The following is a 24654-nucleotide window of genomic DNA, read 5'->3' as shown; positions in this document are numbered from 1 at the left end:
CAGTACTGTACTGCCTGCTACTGTACAATTCAAACACCTATCAGATGCCCTTAAAATGATGTGAGTGCAGGGGAGATATATTCTGTGGTTAGGAATTAAAGCTAGATGTGCTTGGTTATGTTGTCTGAATACGAGGAGATGTGAATTTAATTAATCAAACTGTTTAGTTTGGTTTTAAGTTCACTCATATTTAATAACAGCAACTTTTTGGTGAAATTCAGTTTTAGCCACATGTATATTGTAATATGTAATATGTGATGTTACATACATATACACTCAAATGTTTGGGTTTGGTAAGATTTTTTAATGTTTTTGAAAGAAGTTCTCACCAATGCTGCATTTATTTGATCAATATTACAGTAAAACTTTTTTTTAGCAATAGTTACTGCAATTTTCAATAATTGTTTTCTATTAAAATGTAATTTATTCCTGTGATGGCAAAGTTGAATTTTCAGCATCATTACTCCAGTTTTCTGTGTCACATGATCCTTCAGAAATCATTCTGAAATACTGATTTGCTGCTCAAGAAACGTTTTGTATTTTTTTATGTTGCTGCTTAATATTTTTGTGGAAACTATGATTCTTTGATAAATAAAAAGTTCAAAAGAACAGCATATATTTGAAATCTTTTGTAGCAATCTTTTGAAACATTGAAAAGTGTTACCATCAATTTTAATGCATCCTCGCTGAAGATTAATTACTATGGCTCTAAACTTTTGAACATTAGTATATGTGGTCACATTTATGCTGGTTTGTGGAGCCAGTTTTGGAATAGTGTAGATGTATTTTTGAATGAATCTATTGGATCAACTGAATCATTTTTTCAAGTTTGATACTGTGATTAATTTAATAAATAACAGTAGATCAGTGCACAAATTGGCTGTTTACTGTTCTTGTGGGGCTTAAATGGATGTATTATTAAACTATAAGTGATCTTGTGCTTTGTGCTGTGTTCAGACTGTTGAATTTGAATCTTTAAGGTGACCTCTTCCTGAAAGCCTTACATGTCTATGGATATTTATATTATGCAAATTGCATGTGTATAAATATACTGCCTGCTGGCCCATCACAGCTCTTGTCTTTTCACAGAGTTACACATTCATAATATTGGTCATGTCAGCTCGAGCTTGGCTGGTGAGAGAAACAGGCGATCCATTAACTATCCATCACTATTGTGCTCTTGAGCAAGCCACTTTAACTAAAGTTGCTTGGGGGAGATGATCCATTTAACAAAAACTATACTGTAAGTCACTTTGAATAAATGTGTCAGCTAAATAACTAATTAGTTAAAGATTTAGCAAAGAGTTCAGTCTTTGAGAGGAAACATGATCTGAAATGAACACCTCATTTCATGTCATGTCTGAATCTTTCAATGTCTCTATGTGTGCGTGCACAGTTCACGTGTGTGACATTCATTACATTTGAATTATCAAAGACACAATGTGAGAGACGCGCTGATGAATCACCAATGCCCGAGAGATACAGTTGTAAGTTGTAAGTAAGGTTTATTGGCAAAATTTACAGAAATTATTCAACCCCCCGAATACAATCCCTCACAAATCTGCAAAACAGGTGTGGTCTTAAGCAAGGGCTTCATTAGTTGCACCAGGTTTGCTTGAGCTAGAACACATGAAATATCTGAACTGGCTAGGTTTGTTGAGTGTCACGTTTGGCTACATGTTAGAAATATGGCTAAGTCAAAAGAATGGTCCTAAAATTTAAGAGAAGATATCATCGCCCTTCACAAACAAGGAACGGGATACAAAATGAAGTTTTATGTTACAAAGTTCGGGAGGATCTTGTTCAGGTAATCAACCAATCAGCACAAGAGGAAGCCGGTATAAATATAGCCTTCCCTCACCTCTGTCCCATGACAGTTTCACAGCATCCCTCCACCACCCCATTACCTCACTCTTGGCTGGCTTTCTATCCCAGTCAAAAGGGGTGAGTACTCTGGGTTTGGGCCAAATTCCAAGCTCGGAGCCCTCCCCCAGACAGCATGCCAAATATGCATAAATTACTATGTCTGATTTCATGTATGTTAGGGGTGGGAGAAAAAATCGATTATTAGATGCATCGCGATGCGGACGTGGACGATTCTGAATCGATTCACAAATGTAAAAAAATCGATTCTCTAATTTTTTTTCTTTTTTTTTCTAATAACGTAATATTGACGGAACGCAAAAGGCGGAACTCTAACGGTACGTTCACACGGGTCGTCAGCGTCAACGCTTGACGGAAGGCGTGGCTGAAGTTTGGCACTGACGCCATGGTCATAGCAGCGTCAGCCAATGAAATTAGACAGGAACTCAACAACAAGCTTCATTGTCATTCAATGGTCATAAAGGACCGGGTGATTGCCCACCGCAATAATTAGTTTCTCCTCCATTTTAAAATTTATCCTCAGTTTGCTGCTCTTGAACAGGATGAACGTGATTGGCTGCCGCCTGGCTACTGTATTTGCATAGAGCGATCTGATTGGCTGACGCTTCCATCGGCGGCGCTTCACTGGCGTTGCTCGCGGCAGAAGTTGAAAAATTCTCAACTTCTGCCGCGAGCAACGCCAGTGAAGCGCCGCCAACGGATCCACAATTCTTTTCGGCAACGCTTGACGTCACCCATTCAAAGTCAATGGGAAGCGTTTACGCTGACGCCCCGTGTGAACGTACCGTAACGGTGCTGATCCACTTGTCCGACACGACTGTCGCGTGGTGTCGCGACGCCTCCCCACATTGGTACGTTGATGGGCGTTAACCGCTATGGGCGTGGTTTTGACCGAGCGGGAAATGTAGCGTATTAGAACAGAGGACCTGCGAGAGACTTCCCTCCATCTCCATATGCTCTACTTCTATTGGATAGACGCGTCGCGTTTAACGGACTTCATTTGCATAAAGATGGGCATCGGCCAGCTTTTTGACGCGCAGCATTTTTCAAATGAAGCGCCGCCTTCCCGGAATGCTTTGCGGGTGCGACAAAGTCGCTTGACGTCACCCATAGGAATATAGTGGAGCGCGGCGCGACAGAAGTGTCGCACGGACAAATGGATCAGCACCGTAAGCGGACGTGCAGCGCGCGTGCAGTCTGTGGCGCGCACTTAACAGACGCATGATGGCTGAGCGCCAAATTCGAACGGCACCGTCTTCGTTAAAAGCTAGCGTATGGAAAATTGGCAATTTCATTGTTACCTATTTAGTATTTTTTGTATGAAAGCTGCTTTCAGTAGCCTATTTAGTTTTCACATCAATATACTGTAAACCGATCTGTTATACGTACCTTGTACTGCCCTGCAATATGTGCAATGCCAGTCACAAAAAGTTACATTTTGACTGTGCTCTCTGCAGATGTTCATTCACTTTTTTTGTATAAGCTTTTTTTGATTGTGGTATACAGCAAACATTTCAAGTCATAACTCTTTATTATTTAGTTGTGAATAAGAGAGGCTTTGTATGTTACTAATTATTCAGAATATGCGTAAGTCCACAAGCATTATATGAGAGCTGCTGGTACATAATTCTATATTTTTAACAAAAACTGTTTGTGATTTTGCTACAGCAAAATGTTTTTTTGTCTGAAGGATTATATTGCTCATTGGAAATAACAAGAGGATGTTGGTTAGAAGTCTATTATTAAATGCTAGAGATTCAGAATATGCTGAAGTTTGTATTAATTTACTACAAGTACGCTGCTAGTACAGGCACACATTTATTTTCCTGTTGGTTCTTTGCAATGTTCAAATCACTTCCATTTGTTTTATTAATAAAATTATTATAGGAAGATGGAAGTAAGTTTGTTATGGGTCATCATAAATACTTTGCTTTAAAAGTACCAAGTAAGTAAAAAAAAAAAAAAAAATCGTTAATAATCGATAATCGTTACCATCTGAATCGTAATCGAATCGAATCGTGAGGTGCCTAGAGATTCCCACCCCTAATGTACGTGTGAACTCGTGAAAAGATAGCGAAGGAACTAAATGTTCCTAGAGACACCGTTGGAAGCATAGTTCGCAAGCTCAAAGTTAAAGGAACAGTGGTTACACTACCTGGATGGAGCAGAAAAAGGAAGCTATCAACGGCTGCAACCAGATTTCTGAGAAGGCAGGTTCAGAAAAAACCTTGACTGCAAAAGACCTGCAGCAAGACTTTTGTGGCAACAGGCACTGAGGTTTCAGCTTGCACAGTAAAGCGTGTACTAAACGCATGCCGGAACTCAGAGACGTACACATCTACTGACCCAAAAATCATATAAATAAGCCACAGAAGTTTTGGGATTCTGTTCTGAGGATTGATGAAACAAAACTGGAACTTTTTGGTCCTATGGATCAGCGGTATGTCTGGAAGAAGAAGAATGAAGCATATGCTGAAAAGAACACTCAGTTAACATGAAAAGAACAACTACAGTTAAGCATGGTGGTGGCTCGGTGCTGCTCTGGGGCTGCTTTGTATCCTCTGGCACTGGAAACCTGCAGCGTGTGGAAGGCAAGATGGATTCATTAAAGTATCAGGAAATCCTAGGAGAAAACTTCATGCCATCAGTGATGAAGCTGAAGCTTGGCTGTCATTTGGACCTTCCAACAGGGCAATGATCCCAAGCATACCTCAAATTCCACCAAGGCTTGGTTGCAGAAAAAGTCCTGGAAGATTCTACAGTGGCCTTCACGGTCACCTGACTTGAACCCCATAGAAAATCTCTGGTGGGATTTGAAGAAGGCGGTTGCAGCACACAAACCCAAGAATATTACTGAACTGGAGGCCATAGCTCATGAGGAATGGGCTAAGATTCCTCAGAAACGCTGCCAGAAGCTGGTGTCTGGTTATACATATCGTTTGCAGCAGGTCGTAACAGCAAAAGAGTGTTCTACTAAGAAGTAAAGATGCTTGACATGAAGGGGTTGAATAATTTTGAGACGGCAGAAGTCATTAAAAGTTGAATTTTCAGTTGAATTTGGGGGAACCACTTGAAAAATTTGTTGGTTTGAGCTATTTCAATTACTTTTGTTTGACTTGTTCATTGCAAACAGCTGAAAGTCTGTTAATTTTGCCAATAAACCTGATTTGCAGTGGGGGTTATAATACCGATTAATGTAATAATTTTGATTTCAACTGCAGGTTAAAGGGTTAATTCACCCAAAAATGAAGATTCTGCCATTATTTACTCACCCTCAAGTTGTTCCAAATCCTTAAGACTTTCTTTAATCTTAGGAATACAAATGGAAATCTTCTTGATGAAATCTGAGAGCTGTCTGTCCCTCCATTGACATCTACGCAACTACCACTTTGATGCTTCAAAGCGTTCATAAAGAGATCGTAAAACTAATACATATGAATCGGGTGCTTTAGTCCATTTTCTGAAGAGACACGATCGCTTTATCATGATGAACAGATTTAATTTAGTCTTTTATTCACATATTAATATTGATCAGCGAACATAGACAGAAGCTCAGCCAAACTTGATTGACGCATGAGAACAAACTCAAACGCGGAAGCTCAAACGCGACAAAATATATAGATTGTGGAATCAGTCTATACATTTCCTGCTTTTTCCTCAGTGATTTCTGTTTGTTGAGACAGCCACATAATATTTTTGCTCCAGTGTGTTGTGGTGGTATATTCTATTTCATGTAAACATGCTCTTAAACAGCACTTAAAAACAATGCAAACTGTGGTTGGTTACTCTACATGTCGACCAGACATGTAACAGGTCTGTTCCAGTCTAAAGCCAACTTTCCACTATCCTCGACATTTACATACAATTGTTGCAGTTGCATTCGCTTGGAACTTTCACATTTTTTATGCTCTCTGCTTATTCACCATGGTAAAATGAATGAAAAATAAATATACATACAAAACAAATGATTGGCAACACATTTGAAAGGAAAGCAAAGTAGGTAGGGCTGATCAATGTAAATACTTATGTAATAAATGATTACTTCAGACATAATTATTCATATCTACTAGTAATACAGAAATAATGTTTAAAGCTAAGATTTTAGTAATTCTCACCTTGCGCTCTTAGTTTTGATTAGAACAGGCTTTACATCACATCTGATCGAGTTTGCATAAGTTCTTACTGCAAAAGTTCCTGTAATATTGTCCACTGGAAATTACTGACTTCCGGTCTGTCGTTTGTCATAGATAGTTAAAAGGAGGCAGGCGGCAGTAGACAGGTCACCAGAATAAGCTGCAGTGGGAACTAGACCTAATGCTATTTAGTTAAGGGCATGCGAGACTAGCTTAAACTTAATTACCTTTACTAATGAAAAAATAAAATAGCTATATATCCATTCTTAAGTAAATACAATTAAAATGTCAGAATTCAGAATCAAATAATCTTTCACATTTGGCAGGCACTTTTAATATCAGCGACATGCATTGCATTTAAGGTAAAATACTGTTCAAAAAACTGTTCAAAAGTTTGTGGTAAGATTTAATACTTTTATTGAGCATGTAGGCCTATGCATTAAAGGAATAGTTCACCCAAAAATTAAAATTCTGTCATCTGTTTTTCTGTTTACTCACCCTCATGTTGTTCCAAACTTGTATGAGTTTCTATCTTCTGTTGAACACAAAAGAAGATATTCTGAAGAATGTTGGTAACCAGACAGTTGACGGCACGACTGTCTGGTTACCAACATCCTTCAAAATATCTTATTTTGTGTTCAACAGAAGAAAGAAACTCATACAGGTTTGGAACAACATGAGGGTGAGTAAATGATGAAAGAATTGTATTTTTTGGGTGAACTATCCCTTTAAATTTATCAGTTGTGACAGTAAAGACATGTATAATGTTACAAAAGATTTCTATTTTAAATAAATGTTGTGCTTTTGAAGTTTTCACAAAAAATATTAAGCAGTACAACTGTTTTCAACATTGATAATAGTAAGAAATGTTTATTGAGCAGCGAATCAGCATATTAGAATGATTTCTGAAGGATCACGTGTGAAGACTGGAGTAATGATGCTGAAAATTCAGCTTTGCATCACAGGAATAAATTAGATTTTAAAATATATTTAAATAAAAAACAGTTATTTTAAAATGTAATAATATTTCACAATATTACTGTTTTTACTGTATTTTTGGTCAAATAAAGTCAGCCTTGGTGAAAAAAAAAACCTTTTTCAAAACATTCCAACTCTTACCGACGCCAAACTTTTGTACATTTGATCAGTTCAAGCATTGAATCGAACTCATGACCTTGCTAGTGCTATGTTCTATGCTATGTTCTAGTCTCTACTGTTCAAGCTTAAGGAACACGATGTTTCAAAATTCAATCGGAAGAAACGTGATAAGGCTACACATGCACACACACACACATCATTCATTCATTTTGTGTGGATAGCCTAGCACTCAAAGTGTGAGTTGGACGTACACAATGGCCACAATTTGAGCACACTGGAGGGGAGGCTGGCAGAAAGAGAGTGTATGTGGTATGACCACAGTCTAGAAGTGTAGTGTGAATGTGAGGGGTGTTATAAAGGGTGTGAGGAATTGAGAGGATCAGGTGTTATACTCTAATCCTTCATTAACGATGTCAGTGCGGTCTCACGCCGTCAGCGTGACGATGATGCTGCAGTAGCGCTACATTCATCCAAACAGAAAGGTGAAGGTAGCGTTTCATTGCATTCATTTGATGTACAGTATAATGCTATTCACTTTTCAAAGTGAATCATTCAAGTGTTTCCTTGCACAAAGGTGTCTCAAACTTCAGTGCGCTTGCTTTTGTTTGATGTCATTCGCACTCTCCATGATTATATTGCTTTTGCGCTGTCCATTCTCTCTCTGTCTGCTTCTGTCTCACGCTCGTTCTCCCTCTCTTCCGAGCGACGCAAAAGAGGTCATAATTGACGCTCTTTGTCATGATTGCAGCAGGGACTTATGTGCTAATTATTTTGATTCACGAGTCATAATAATTGGACGCGTTTCCTATAATTACGGCTTCGCCTTTCACAGTCATGACATGATTTGTCTGAATGGTGTATTAATTGTCTGTAATTTTGATCGGTTACTTGACATACACATTGACATGTCGAATGTATGGTGAGGAACAGAGAAGTAATGATGGTGGAAATGAGTTATTTTGTGTTACTTCTTTCCCCCTCCCCCCAAGCCTTGCAAATCAAATCTTGCATGACTGCAATAACTGGGAAGTTATGAATGGAAGCACCGCTGATTATGTGACCGTCTCATGAGAACAGGATCTCTGCTATTTTTTTTCCTTGTCCTTGTGTGATTATAAATAGATGTAAATCTTTTTTTCTTTTTTTTGTGGTCTGCCAAGCCAAATGTTTGTATTTACTGCGATAGTAAGTGGCAGACTTTGGAAACACAGAGACAATCTGCTTCATAAGAGGTGTTGTGTGTGGTTCTCACTTTGATGCTCTTTTTTGCCTACTTCAGTTTAAACATAGCAGAGGCATCAGACTGAAACAGACACTGAAAGCTGCTGACTGTCTTCTGAGTGACTCTCAGGCTTATTACTTTGACATATAGAAGAAGAGTGTATTTCATACAGCCCCAGTTAGGCTAATGTTTCTTGCAGAGGTGGAGTTAAACGCCTCAGGACATCGTACTGGCCTTTTGGGCCTTTTGTCAACTACAAAAAAATTATGGCCTAGGCCTATTATTAATCTGTAATACTTTTGGTGTTTTGGGCAGTGTTTTTGTGGGAGGAATATAATTCTTCTTTTGAGGAAATAATTATATTTTGTTATGTATATCTATGAGGTTGTGAATGCTACAATGCAGTGGTTCTCAGTTGATTTTGTTTTTTTCCGGACCCAGATTTATCCAAAATATCCTTAATACGAAACTTTTTAATTATATTATGATGAACAGCATAGACTAGATTAGAATATGCAACATTATTGTTTATTTATTTGTTTTGTGTTGATATAGCTTGAAATTTGATGGTTTCATGCTATGCGCAGCCAATTATTATTTGCATGAAACGCATTGTACCTTAGCATTGTATATGAAATCATGTAGAGAATAGTTTGATTGAGTGCCTTATTTATTTAATTTTGTATTTTTGCTACATTCTACACTGTTATTCTATAGGTGCATTCTATGTTTTTTTTTTTTTTTTTGCATTAGCATTGTTTTTCCCTGCCGTCTACAACGCAATGAGAACAGACCCCATTTTGGGGTTTTGACCGTTGAGAACTTCTGCTGTATTGTTCACTACTGTTCAAAAGTTTAGGGTCTGTACGATTTTTTTTAAAGAAGAATTAATGATTGCATTAAGCAATGATGCATTAAATTGATCAAAATTGACAGTAAAGATATTTAAAGGGTTATTTCACACAAAAAATAAAATTTACTCATCCTCTTGTCGCTCCAAAACCATAATACTTTCACTCATCTTAGAAACACAGATGAAGATATTTTACTGTCCCTCTTTTGACAGCAACACAACTACCAGTGTGACGCTTCAAAAAGTTTTACGATCTCTATGAACTTTTTGAAGCGTCAAAGTGGTAGTTGCGTAGTTGTCAATAGAGGGACAGAAATCTCTCAGATTTCAATAAAAATATCTTCATTTGTGTTCCAAAAATGAACGAAAGTCTTACGAGTTTGGAACGACATGAGGGTGAGTAAATGATGACAATTCTTTCTTTTTTGGGCGAATTAACCCTTTAATGTTAGAAAATATTTATTTATGTTCCAAATAAATGCTGTTCTTTTGAACTTATTCATCAAAGAATTCCACAAAAATATTATTAAGCAGCACAACTGTTGAAGGATCATGAGACACTGAAGACTGGAGTAATGATGCTAAAAATTCAGCTTTTGCCATTACAGAAATAAATTACATTTTAACATATTTTAATATAGAAAACAGTTCTTTTAAATTGTAGTAATGTTTCACAATAATACTATTTTTCACTGTATTTTGATCAAATGAATGCAGCCTAGATATTATTGTAATGCAAAAAGTGTTCCCAGAAATTAACAAATATTAGTTATTAGTATTTAGCATTAGTATTTGTTGGTTTCTGTTTGTATTGCCTCAATGCAGTTAGCTATTTTTGTTTATTAGTAGCTTGGCAACCTACATTTATGAAGTTTTAAAGCTTCTTCAACAACGCTGGCAATGTGATAAATCACCATTAATCAGTGATTACACCGCTAGAAAAGAGGCGTTTGTGATCTGAGAATGTGACTGAGCTGTAGTGATGAAGACTTAGACCCAGTTTACACAGGTTAATGTCACATGATGGTTTATTCCCTGCTGAGACTCAACTGAGAGTGAGAAAACAGACTGTTCCTGTCTCCGTTATTCATTGCTTTATTACCAGATTCTTGTATTGATCAAAATAAACTGTATTCACTGTGTGAGAAGAGATTAGATTAGATATTTTAAGCTTCTCCATCTGCTTTTATCTAGACATTTTTATTGGTATTTTTTGATTAATAACTTTACCCTTACCTGTGGTCATACTGTATAACAAAGTCAAAACAAAAAAGCCTTTCTAAGATACAGTGGGGAGAACAAGTATTTGATACACTGCCGATTTTGCAGGTTTTCCCACTTACAAAGCATGTAGAGGTCTGTAATTTTTATCATAGGTACTCTTCAACTGTGAGTGACGGAATCTAAAACAAAAATCCAGAAAATCACATTGTATGATTTTTAAGTAATTAATTTGCATTTTATTGCAAGTATTTGATACATCATAAAAGCAGAACTTAATATTTGGTACAGAAACCTTTGTTTGCAATTACAGAGATCATAAGTTTCCTGTAGTTCTTGACCAGGTTTGCACACACTGCAGCAGGGATTTTGGCCCACTCCTTCATACAGACCTTCTCCACATCCTTCAGGTTTCGGGGCTGTCGCTGGGCAATACGGACTTTCAGCTCAAAGATTTTCTATTGGGTTCAGGTCTGGAGACTGGCTAGGCCACTCCAGGACCTTGAGATGCTTCCTACGGAGCCACTCCTTAGTTGCCCTGGCTGTGTGTTTCGGGTCGTTGTCATGCTGGAAGACCCAGCCACGACCCATCTTCAATGCTCTTACTGAGGGAAGGAGGTTGTTGGCCAAGATCTCGTGATACATGGCCCCATCCATCCTCCCCTCAATATGGTGCAGTCGTCCTGTCCCCTTTGCAGAAAAGCATCCCCAAAGAATGATGTTTCTACCTCCATGCTTCACGGTTGGGATGGTGTTCTTGGGGTTGTACTCATCCTTCTTCTTCCTCCAAACACGGCGAGTGGAGTTTAGACCAAAAAGCTCTATTTTTGTCTCATCAGACCACATGACCTTCTCCCATTCCTCCTCTGGATCATCCAGATGGTCATTGGCAAACTTCAGACGGGCCTGGACATGCGCTGGCTTGAGCAGGGGGACCTTGCGTTCGCTGCAGGATTTTAATCCATGACGGTGTAGTGTGTTACTAATGTTTTTCTTTGAGACTGTGGTCCCAGCTCTCTTCAGGTTATTGACCAGGTCCTGACATGTAGTTCTGGGCTGATCCCTCACCTTCCTCATGATCATTGATGCCCCACGAGGTGAGATCTTGCATGGTGCCCCAGACCGAGGGAGATTGACCATCATGTTGAACTTCTTCCATTTTCTAATAATTGCGCCAACAGTTGTTGCCTTCTCACCAAACTGCTTGCCTATTGTCCTGTAGCCCATCCCAGCCTTGTGCAGGTCTACAATTTTATCCCTGATGTCCTTACACAGCTCTCTGGTCTTGGCCATTGTGGAGAGGTTGGAGTCTGTTTGATTGAGTGTGTGGACAGGTGTCTTTTATACAGGTAACGAGTTCAAACTGGTGTAGTTACAGGTAATGAGTGGAGAACAGGAGGGCTTCTTAAAGAAAGACTAACAGGTCTGTGAGAGCCGGAATTCTTACTGGTTGGTAGGTGATCAAATACTTATGTCATGCAATAAAATGCAAATTAATTATTTAAAAATCATACAATGTGATTTTCTGGATTTTTTAAAAATTACAGACCTCTATATGCTTTGTAAGTAGGAAAACCTGCAAAATCGGCAGTGTATCAAATACTTGTTCTTCCCACTGTATTAGACTAACTTTCCCTGAAGTGAAAAGAATTGTGCTTAATTGAATTAAATTTACAGTTGTAGTGTATTTTAAATCTTAAATGTATATATTTTTTTTTAAACTACACTTGAAGGTAATTGCCAGGTTTATGTTCAGTTTGTTTGTGTTTGAGGGTCCGTTTAAATGACACTCAACTAAAAACTTTTTATGCGTTTTGGCAGTTCATTTACACGACAATGATGTTTTGGGGGCCTGAAACTTGCACTTTTGAAAATGAGTGCAAGTGCAAGTTTTTGAAAACAATACTGTTATTATGATAATATCATATAGGGATTGTCAAAGGTTTTTTTTTTTTTTTTTTCGTCATCTACTGGATTTTTCGTCAACCATACCAGGGACACCGAAACACCGGGGAACATGAAATTTGGTGGGCATGTAGCCCCACTAGACTTTTACGGAAAAATTTCGTTTGGTCCCCGGGGGCCACTCCCAAACCCAAAAAATGCAGTTTTTCCTAAATAACTACCTGAACCGTGGCACCGAGGATGAAGAAATTTTTATGGTATGTTGCTCTTAAGGGCCCACATCAACCTAGCCCATAATCACTCATTTGTGATTTGCGCCCCTCATCTTCAGTTGAGATGTTCAGAACTGCACCATATTTCATGTGTATGATTAACTTGACATCCTCTGGGGGTATGCTAAGTTTCGTAGAATTTCATCCATGGGGGGGTATAAAATAAATTCATTTATGTGCACATTTAGTGACTGTACACTCATCGGCCTGTAGATGGTGGTGTTGAGCGAAGGGTTGCTGGTTTAGGATGATACTGTCACTAAGGTTGCCAACTGTCCCGAATTAGGCGGGACGTCCCGCATTTTGGGCCTAATTTATTTGTCCCTTGCGTGACCTCCCGTGTCCCGTTTTTTGACAAGCTGATAAAACACTGACTGATACAACAGCAACAGCAGCAGTGCTGACCACGACACTTGAGAATGATCACCGACACCTGTCATCATCCAATCACAGCTTTTTTTAATCACTGTTTTGAGACAAATCATTGTTTGATTTGCGAACATCCTCTGCCGTCTGGTCGCTTCCGCTTCAAGCCGGACTCGTCTCGCACTAACGGTAATTTCCTTTCACTGTCCACGTTTTGATTTCGGCTAATCAATTTTGGCGAATGCAAACAACGTGATTATTGTTCATGAGTCTAACATCCAGCCACGCAAGAAAACATGTAACGTTAATCTACCTGAGGGAATAATATGCTCAAAAAACATTTCTGATTATTATTAATGTTTTAAAGCTTTTAGAAAGTACATAGAAAGCTTTTGTAACATTATCTTAACTGTCACTTTTGATTAATGTAATGCATCCTTGCTGAATAAAAGTAGGCAATTACTTTCTTTATTTTTTTTCCCAAAAAATAATCTTACTAACCCCAAACTTTTGAACTGTAAGCCTAGTGTATAATGTTAAAAAAGCTTTCTATTTTAGATAAATGCTGTTATTTTGAACTATGGTTTGTTTGTAATGTGACTTTTTTCATGTATGACATTAAAATTATTTTTAGAATTAAATACATAAATAGGTTAAGCAATACAAATGTGTTTATGTCTGATAACCTTTTAAACACAAACTTAACTGCAGACACTGAAATGACGTACACTCTGTGATACAGTACAAATATTTTGAGTGTCCCTCATTTTCCTATAAATAACCACGATTGTCCCGCATTTTCCTTTTCTGAAGTTGGCAACCCTAACTGTCACACACACACATGCAGGAATACAAACAAACGCAAGCATGCACACACACTGACATCCACACGCACAGACACACACCCATACACACACACATACAAATCCACATGCACAGACACACACACAAACACACACGCGCACACACATGTACGCACGCATACATACACGCACAGACACACACACACACAGACATACACAAACACACACACATACACACACACACAGACAGACATGCACATACTACTACTTTTTTTAGGTATATACATAAACACGCAATACAGCCAAATTGCTCCACGTCATTTCTTTTTGTGGAAAGCCAGTGCAGGCCTGAGCGGCGGTCATATTTTGTACCGCCATGCGGTACATCTAGTTATCTCCGTGAAAACTACAAAAAAGCGAATTTAAAAAAACAGTGACGTCATGCGCATGTGTATTACGTGTTCAGTCTATAAGCGTGTAGTGTTTCTTTACAAAGTCACATCACCAACTACTGGCCTGGCAGCATATTACAGCATTTTTTATTGATTTCGCAGATCCATGTGAATGGGGAATGTTGTCTTCTGTATATGAAAATAAGTTTTTAGTACATCGTTGTCGTGTAAACGTATACCCTTAGTTTGCCCTGTATGTATTCACAAGTTAGTTTCCTTGGTTACTGATTGTTACGCACCTGTTTCAGTTTCTGTTGATTAGCCTCCCTTGAGTATTTAAGCCTTCAGTTCTCTTAGGCACCGTTTACACGTACATGGTTATTTTGAAAAACGGAGACATTTCCCTTTGTTTGTGCTCTTTGTTTACACGCAAACGGAGAATTCACCTCAAACGATTCTTTCTAAAAACTCCGGCCAGAGTGGAGATTTTGGAAAACTTTGTTTGCACGTTTGCATGTAAACTGAGAAAAACTGAGTTTTAGGCAGCCGACGTCACAGTATGCGACAGAACTTGCACTTTCAATTTCTTTGCATCTCCTTTTGAATACAACATTCAAATTACTAGACAAAAAATTATATCCTGAGAAAAGTGGATTTTGAGGGGTATAGCTCCATAGACCTCCATTCATTCTGCACTCGTCCTGTGAGCGCCCTCATGTGGAACCAGAGTGGAACTGCAACCAGTTCAGAAGCCGGAAGTTTACTGAGAGTGGAAGTTCTCACCTTATTAGACATTCTCTGGTGCGACCTCGCCGAAAATACACACACACACACACACACACGATGCCATCAAGCGGTATCTCTGGTCGTAATCAGTCCTTCACTGACCAATCAGCGTTCATTAGCAGAATGCTAGCGTGTTATGGGCAACAACAACTCAACCTGTAAGAAATCGAAAGGACATAAGTACTTGTTCATTCAACTTTTGACCTATAACCCATGTTGAACTTGCAAAACCTACAATCAAATCTGAGATTTCTCAACGGCAATCGGGTGAAAGAGACAAATTTAGCCGTCTAGCTTCATAGACTCCCATTCATTTTGCACTCATGGGCGATCGCCCCCAGTGGAACTATGGTGTAACTACAACCAAAATTCGGTACAATAGGACTTAATAGGGAGTGGCCAGGCTCCACGTAGACGGGCTCTGGGTGCGACATTGTTCAAAAGAGAAAGAGGAAGTGATTCGTTGCTGTTGTTGCTATTTTCGGGATTCTGATTGGCTAACGTGGGTTTGAGCTTCTCGTTACACTGCCACCTACAGGTTTGGCATGCTCTTGACGGCATATATACACAGGTTTGTATAAACGAACACCTTTTCTGAAAACTGACAGGTGTGCACAATGTTATTTTTGAAAACGGAGAGGGTGAAATGTCCGTTTATGAAAATAGCCGACCATGTGTAAACGTAGCCTTAGTTTTTTGTTTGGTGTTAGACGTCAATGTTTTACGTGGTTGTTTTTCTATGATTATTATTCCTGTTATCTCCTGCGTGTTCCAGATTGGTCATCATCATGTCATGAAAATGTACTCTAATTACAAGTACACTTTGTGATAGTCAATTAAATTTTTTTATTTAAAGTACATTTTAAATCATTATGGTGTAATGCTTGTTTGTCGTGTTTTAAAGCAGTACGTTATTTTGATGTGTTGACTAACATACTAAAAGCACGTAAAATACTCGATTGTCATTTTCAGTCATTCAATATTATATTTAAAGTTAATATATTTTAAATGTACCAAATTGCAAATTCTTAATTACAAATATGTAATTACAAAATATCAATTATAATATATTATATATAAAAGAAATATAGAATAAACAGAAAACATACAAGTATCAATACAAATTACATTAAAGTATACATTAGTTTAGCAAAAATGCTTGTCAGTACATTCTGCACACTTAAACCATATTTCAAAGACAATAAGAGTAATTATGATATGACATATAAAGATGAACTTACGTCCTACTTAAAATGGGTCAAAAAAGCTCTCTAAAGTTCAGCTTTTTTATAAAATACATTTTCATTATTTGCAATTGCATGCAATTAAGTTTCCAAAAACGTTACATTAAGTTTACACTTAAGTATATTATTTTAAACTATATTATTTCCATTATAAGTACTCTATTTGGTAGTATGCTAAAGTGTACTTTTTTCCACTAGGACTATTATCCTAATAATTCTCTTTAACAGCATCTTGAAGATCAGTAATACTGTATGTGTCATATAATGGTTTGCATTGTGTATTTGTACAGATTGTATTTAGTTTTTTTGTGCTATTTCATTTCATTACAGCCTCTGTCCTCTTATCTAACAGCTTACACTTGATAAACGTCTCTAGCTAGAATAGTTTGGGCTACAACATACAAAACTGCATCTTTATGTTAATTTTTTTTATGTGCCACTGACACATTAGAAATCGGCTCAGATTGTCCATCCATGTTTGACCTGGAAGGGATTTTTCTATGAGCGCTACAAATCTGTACTGCAGAGGCTCACCATGTGAACAGGATTTAACCCATTTTGATGGCTGTGCCATATTGCATTATAAATTATTAACAGCCAAGGCAGCCCTGCATTATGTCTGCTAAATTATGTTTGCTAAATTATGCGTACTGCACGATTGTCCTCTGGTTTTATAGGTTTTCATTGTGTGTGTGTGTGTGTGTGTGTGCGTGTGTGTGCGTGTGTGTGCGCGTGTGTGTGCGCGCGTGTGTGTGCGTGCATGTATGTGTGTGTGTGTGCGTATTCGCATGCGTCTGTGTCTCATATAGGTGTGGTTAACATAAAGCATCCAGCACTGTGAGGTAATGCTTCTCCCTCTTGCTTGGTCAGGGAGTCTCTACAGATTCATTGCAATGATCCAATTCATGTAATGTTGCTGAATTGCATGTTTGTCAGTTATTCCCTTATCTCGTCCCAAGGGATAAAAGCACTGCCCCCCCTCCCATCTCTCCATGCTCAAGCTTTTGCAATTCAGCGTTACTATGGTAACAGTGTAGACCTGCCTTTGCTCCTTTCTCCCCAAGTTCTTTAGAATCTTTCCTTGCCAAAGTTCCACCAACGAGTTTCTTTTCTTTTTTTTTGCGGCAAAGAAATAGAATATTTTCTTCCTTTTGTATCTCTAGGTTTTGTTTTATATATCAACAATGACCAGAACTGACGCAAAGTAAGACTGCATACATACGAAGGGATCACAGAGACCAACACAAGCTTCTCCATTGTGGTCGACCTGTCAGAAGAGAAGCGGGGGAGTAAACGAGTGCAGGAAGAACAAAAGGAGTGTGCGAGGACAGTCGATGGATGCTGCCCGGATTGAGGGGACAGCACATTCTCATCTGACGAGGAAAAGAAAGATTTCAAAATTGAGTCGAAGGACAGAAACTCGCCATCAGGTAAGCTATTTCGACCAATCAGGTTGAAGCACGGAATGGCCTTGAGGTTGCATGATTAGAATCAAGTCTAAAAAGTGAAGGAGGTCAGTCATTTCTCATCTCTTTATATCTATACTATAAAAGAAAACAAATTGAAGGAGAGATAGATGGGCAATCAGTGATGTTTCCGTATCTCTCTCTCTCTCTCTTTGCATCTCTTCCTCTCTCCTGTAGGCATGGTGTGTGAGAAGGGCATTCAGATCCTTCTCACCATCGTGGGTGCTTTCGCATCCTTTGGCCTGATGACGGTGGCTATCGGCACAGATTATTGGCTGTACTCGCGGGCGCTCATCTGCAACAGCACCGCCAACAACTCACAAGATGATCCCCATAATAAAGACAAGAAGGACCCCGGGGCCTTGACGCACTCTGGCCTGTGGAGGATCTGTTGTCTGGAGGGTCAGCCACTATCTTGGCTCTGTGTTTCTGTGCACTTATTTGGAGAATAGGAGGGTTATGATTTATTAATATTTGCCTCCACTAGGGTAGCCCTATGATGATAGAGTGTTTATACAAAAAAAATACTAGGCCACAGTTTGATAAACAAACAAAAGTACATCAGATGGGAAATCAAAAATAGATATGTAACCTACATTAAAAAATATGTGACTAAGTCTTATATTAGTGGTTTTTAAACTGGTATCCATGGGGAAAATGAATATTTTCTGTCATAGTTAGTGTTAACTTAATATATCGATTAAATATTAATTATTAAATTATCATATTTTAATGATAAATGCTTTTTTAAAACGTATGCAGAATTTGATGTTTCAAATTGTGCCTATATTTCGTGTATATATAAAAAATGCGCATGTATACACAATTGTTTAAAAGTTTGTGATCTGTAAGATTTGTGAAATAGTTTTTGAAAGAAGTCTCCTATGCTCACCAAAGTTGCTATTATTTGATTAAAAATACAGTAAAAACAGTAATATTTGAAATATTGCAATTTAAAATAGCCATTTTCTATTTGAAAAGAATTTAAAATGTAATCTATTCCTCCTAATTTTCAGCAACATTACTCCAGTCTTCAGTGTCACATGATCCTTCTAATCATTCTAATACACTGATTTGATGCTCAAGAAACATTTCTTCTTATCATCAATGTTGAAATCAGTTGTGCTGCTTACTATTTTTTGTAGAAACTGATACATTCAGGATTATTAGATGACAAGAAAGTTCAAAAGAACAGCATTAATTTGTAATAGAAATCTTTTGTTACATTATAAATGTATTTACTGTCAGTTTTGATCAGTTTATGCCCGGTTTCACAGACAAGGCTTAAGATAGTCCCAGATTAAAATGCATGTTTGAGCTGTTTTAACTGAAAGCAACTTGCCACTTCCATAGTTTTGTCTCAAGATAATCCAGTAATGTTTTTTTTCTAAGGCATGTTTAAAAAAGCTACTTAAATGTCCTAATTTAACCAAGGCCTAATCCTGGCTTGATCTATGTAAGCCACATCTGTGAAACCAGGTCTTAGTGTCTTTGCTGAATAAAAGCATTAATTGAACAAAAAATTCATACCCCAAACTTTTGAACGGTAGTGTATACATATCTATAATAATTGCGGTGACAATATAAAATGTTATCTTTATAATATCACACTATTTTCAATATTTATATTTTAGGAAGAGGGTCCCTCGCAAGAGGATAGTCATTTCCCCTGTCTTGGAACATTTTACAGGCATGGCAATGTTTTTAATTCCAAAAATATACTAAACATAAGATTTTTAGTATTTACTTTAATTATTCATCAAATTAATAGGATCTCACAAGCTTCACAATGCATATTATTAATCTATTTTTACAAACACAAGTGGCTTCAAATTGTTCTGAAAATAGCTAACATGCCTGTATAAACGATGAAACCATTTCAAAAGTAGTTAAATTCTTCATTTAAATGGCATTTAAGGATACCCAGACAGCAACATAGTGTCGGCCCAGATCCGGCCTACATCTGGTATGCGTGGAATCCACATGTACCAGGTGTGACACTATGTCGCTGTCTGGGTAATTAACACACATGGTATCTATCATCAAACCTACACACATCCTGAACCCTGATATAGCTGTTTGCTGCTGAATAGTTTTGAATTTAGGAGCGCAGCCCAAAAAGGCCTGTAAAGGCCTAATTAAAAGGCTGAGCAGATTGCATTGGGAGGTCAACACAGAGGGACAGCAGTCGTAGTCTTAGGGGTCGTTCTAGCACCTCATGTTCTCACTCATCCCCGTGTAATACGCTCTCCGCTCCGCCTGCAGCCAGCCATTGTGCTCTTCTAATTTAGCCTTATGGCTAAGCTCCCTGATAACAAAGCATTCAATTAAAGATAAGCCTGGATTCCCAATCATCATAGCGACGCGGCCTGCTTTTTTCGGCCGTCTCTCTTTGTTTCTCTCTCTATCTCATTAAAGCCTCGCTTTCCCTTCTTTCTTTGCCCCTTTGGTCACTGCAGTATTACAGCACTCTTGGCATAGTTTAGAGGTCAAGACATCCTTGCTTTCCCGAGGGATTAGAGCCAAGATAGATGCTCAGTAGAAACACAATTTAGAGCAGGTCAAGTGGAAAGCGGATTTTTTTGGATCTGCATAATAAATGTTGCAGCTAAATCAGTCCAAACAGCAATTACTACTGGCTTCATGATGATAGGTGCGCTGATTGTCACATCATGCCGACTCAATTCTAGACATGCACACACACGCTGGGCCTCGTCCTGCCCTTCATCTAGGCTCCCCTACTGCTGTAGCAGTCCATATAGGAGAGGCCAATGCTAATCTCAAAGCTAATGAGTTGCTTTCATGTGCTTAGATAGCTGGCTCTACAAGAGAGAAAGCAAGGTCATGGTAAGCAGGTGAACTACCTATTGGACCAATTTGGACTAGCTTGAATTTCCATACTGGCTTGGTGCTAGTCTTAAAGGGATGCTTTCCCAAAAAATTTTCTCATCATTTACTCACCCTCACGCCATCCTAGATATATATGACTTTCTTTCTTCAGAAAAACACAAACAAACATTAAAATAATAATAATAATAATATCTGTGAGTCCATATAATGCAAGTGGATGGAACCCTCAAAGTTGACACTTCACGCAAAAAAAAAATCACACAAAGTGAACATGACCGGAATCCGTACGGCCCCAGTTTTCTGAAGCGTAAACGATGGGTGCGTGTGTGAGAAATTCTAATATTTACAATGTTTACACTACAAACCATTGCTTCTGTCTGCCTGTCAAACACAGGTTCATGAGTTCACGCTTGACATGAACATCAGCACTTTGTAAGCATGTTCTGAAGCTCAAGCAAGAAGTGATGCAGAAGCACAGAGGACCTTCACTTCTCACAACATGCTGATGTTTTTGTCAACTCACGAACACACATTTGACAGCTGGCTGAAAGTCATACTTTATGGTGTAAAAAAGTGTAAGATATTAGTGTTTTCCTTACACACACCTATCGTTTTGCTTCAGCCGACATTGATTCATCAACTGGGGTTGTATGGATTACTGTAGTTATACTGTAGATTAGAAGTAAATTTTAGAGGTCCCGTACACTTGCATTATATGGACTCACAGAGATAATTTTTTTCTAAAAATATTCATTTGTGTTCATCTGAAGAAAGTATACTTCTGGAACAGCATGAGGAGAGAATTTTCATTTTTGGTGGAGTATCCCTTTAACACCCTAGCTGGCCTTTAGGCCATGTGTCCAACAAAGCATTTTTAGCCAGCTGAAAAAAGTCCTTTGCGAACGAAATATTTCTTATTATATTTCTCATTATTTTTCATATAAGTACTATGGTAGTTCGGGGATGCCATCTACAGACATGAATACTCAGAGACAAGCAATAATAACTTGTCCATTCTTGTTCAGTCATAGTACAAGTGTGGTATTTTCACCACTCCTCCCCCACTGCGATTGGACGGCTGTGTAAAAAGGGACTGATGAGCTCTGCGTTTTATTCAAAGTTGTACATTTCTCACCTCTCAGCGACCAGAAAAAAAGCCAATAAAGCACTCGGCGTGGAAAAGTCGCTCAGTGGCTCGTCACACTGCTGTCTTTTTTAAATATGTGGCTCTTCCATTGTGGGTGATGCAGACCTGCCAACCTGTATGCCTTTTGTGTTAGCAGGTACACATTTTGACCTCAAAGTACACTGGTATGATTTGTAACAACTACACAAAAAACTAGTAATGCCTTTCAATTGTGCATGTGCAGTTCTCAAGTCAAGCAAGAAGCAGCAGCTTGAAGAATCAGTTGGAAAGAAAGGAAATTAAGAGAGCCATAAAAAAATTGTATCGTAATTTTACTGTTGTTCTGAATCTGTAAAGCAAAATTATTATTAAATACTCTTTTATTATTTTACAGTACAATAATATTATTTCTACAGTAGCCTATTAGATAGTTTAATTTTAAATAATTTTTTTTTAAATAATAATTAATATTGTATAGTCACATTGATTGACAACAGTTAGAATCGCAGAATTTTTTTAACTTTAAAAATATGTGCCTGTATTTATACAGACAAGGCTAGTCTAAGTAGACTTAAGCCTAGTAGACTAAAATGCATATTTGAGCTGTTTTAACTGGAAGCAACTTGCACTGACATATCTTATAATATGTCAGTGCCATTGTTTTGTCTCAAGATGTATATCAGTAATGTTTTTGTTTTTTTCTAAGACTCATTTATAAAAGCTACTTAAATGACTTAATTGAACTAAGGCCTACTCCTGGCTTAATCTAAGCCTTGTCTGTGAAACCGGGCCATAGGGTTTACCCTCATGATATAATTGTTGTTATTGTTTTAAAATAAAAATTAGAATTTATATTATGAATAAATTAATAATATGGTGGTGAGTGGGGAAATAACCTTGTGCAAAAGCATGTGAACTGAGGTTTACACTATTGTGGTACTCAAATAATTTCCCCAAGCTTGGCAGGTCTGGTGACGTGCACTTGATGGCAGAAACAAGGGCCATTACTGAAAGCTGCAGTATCTTTAACAGAGAAACAAAATGGTGATGCCAGATTCTCCTACGCTGACACCTTTCCCTTTTGTGCCCTCGTTTTTTTCTACAGATTAATGTCCATAAGAGGAGGAATATAAAAAGACAAAAACAGCTGTGAAAAGAATCCCCCATACACCTGTCCACCTGTTTCTCCCTTCGTGTCTCATCAATCCATCACATTCCCACTCCATCAATCAACACCAGTCACGACGTCCTCATAGTGCGTCAGTCTGTCTGTCTGCCGTAGGCCCCCAGCACTGGAGCGGGTAGCTATTCACTCCCCGATTGACTCCAGGGCTAGATTTCTAGGGTGCGTGTGTGTGTGTGTGTGTGTGTTCCTCTGTTCCCCTTCTTAACAAATGAACATAATGAATTAAGAGAATTAGATCTGTATCAGCAGCTACAATGCAAAAATGAGTTCCTTATCTAATTTAAAGAGATTGGATTGTGAATTAGACCATTAAAAGGTATTCTGTCTTTCAATCTATCTACAATATCTATCTATCTCTCTGTCCGTCTGTCTGAGCTCACATCAATGCCTGTTTTATTATGAAAGAATAATAGAAAATTGACATTCCTGCATTTGACCATGATCACAATTGATATTCCATGAGACGCTTCTTGTGTTAAATCACACTACTGTTCAAAGGTTTGTGGTCAGTAAGATGTTTGTGTGTGAGGGGTTTTTACGGAGGTATGTGATGTGGTTCTTTCTCAGTTCAGGATTAACATATGCTCAGGGTTGTTGTCAGGATGTCTTACCTCTGACGTTCCCGTGTTTTTGCTTGTAGGGGTGAAGCGTGGCGTGTGCTCCCAGATCAACCACTTCCCAGAGGATGCTGACTTTGATCATGATGGAGCAGAATACGTCCTGCGTAAGAGGCTGCCCTTTATTACAACAACAGAGTTTATCATGACAAAGCAGTTCTGCAGCATGAATGGAATGCAGCAACAGCAGTGTTAAAGGAACAGTTCACCCCAAAATAAAAAAATGGTCATTATTTACCCCCTTCCCCCTTTGTATTGTAACAAATGATTATGATTTTAAAGAAAATGATGACGATGATCTTAAATACCTATGCTTCTTTGATGTGACATACTGTAAGAAGAGCTTTTTCAAAGTGACATATTGCAGATTCACAGTAATTCTGCAGATTCAATCCTATGCTTCATATCCCCTGAAATGCTCCAAGACATTTCTGTGCTACAGCTCCCTGTGTGCACGTGTGCATGTCACGCGCATAAATGCACGCACATATACACACACAGGTTGGCATTTTGGTTGGTATTTAGATGGCATTTCCTTGCTATGTCCCAGCTTAACTGGTCCCAGATGGGATGCCCAACTGTCAGGGGAACATTTTTTCCTCTGGGGCTTTTTCACAGAGAGCACAACGGCATCATTTAATTAACCAGGTGCCTCATTTTAGCTTAATATTTATATCTAAAAATGTGTGGAAATACAAATGCACAGGGCTAAAGACCTGAACAGAACCGACTGGCCTGCACTCATCACGTCTCACGCTTATGATGCTCTCCGTCTCTCACCCTCCCATCTGTCTCTCTCCTCTGCTATTCTCTCCTTCCCTGCAGGAGTGGTCCGGGCCTCCAACATCTTTCCCATTCTTAGTGCCATCCTGCTGCTAATGGGAGGGGTCTGTATCGCAGCCAGTCGCTTCTACAAGAGCAAAAGGAATATCGTGCTGGGGGCTGGCATTCTGTTTGTAGCAGCAGGTAAAGTGTGTGCAGTGTGTGTGTACATGTATTGGTGCTGGAGTAAATGTCAGATTACACCTAATATTTGCCAGAACTACAAAAATGTGTCATACATATATATTATATAAGAATTAAATGCAAAGTAAGCTAGACATTATATTCAATTATATATTACATTTAATAATGCATAATGCTTTAAAGAGTATATATATCATTTAATATAATATAATGTTTAGCTTACATTGCATTCAAGATGCACATACAGTGAGGAAAATAAGTATT

The 24654-nt window shown here is 38.2% G+C and overlaps 1 protein-coding gene across 1 annotated transcript in view; it reads left to right on the top strand.

Moving 5' to 3' along the window:
* The window catches only part of cacng8b (calcium channel, voltage-dependent, gamma subunit 8b), a 32353-nt gene that overhangs the window by 4075 nt on the left and 3624 nt on the right, over positions 1–24654 (top strand). Inside the window, exons 2-5 of the mRNA XM_084089501.1 lie at positions 17343–17609; positions 17823–18047; positions 23448–23531; positions 24250–24390. Coding sequence (XP_083945627.1) covers positions 17825–18047; positions 23448–23531; positions 24250–24390 — 448 coding nt within the window. The 5' untranslated portion in view covers positions 17343–17609; positions 17823–17824. The remainder of the gene's footprint in view (positions 1–17342; positions 17610–17822; positions 18048–23447; positions 23532–24249; positions 24391–24654) is intronic.

The sequence above is a fragment of the Abramis brama genome, assembly GCF_963993115.1.
Source record: "Abramis brama genome assembly, chromosome: 17".
Taxonomy (NCBI): domain Eukaryota; kingdom Metazoa; phylum Chordata; class Actinopteri; order Cypriniformes; family Leuciscidae; genus Abramis; species Abramis brama.
This window is presented reverse-complemented; position numbering and strand designations above follow the sequence as displayed.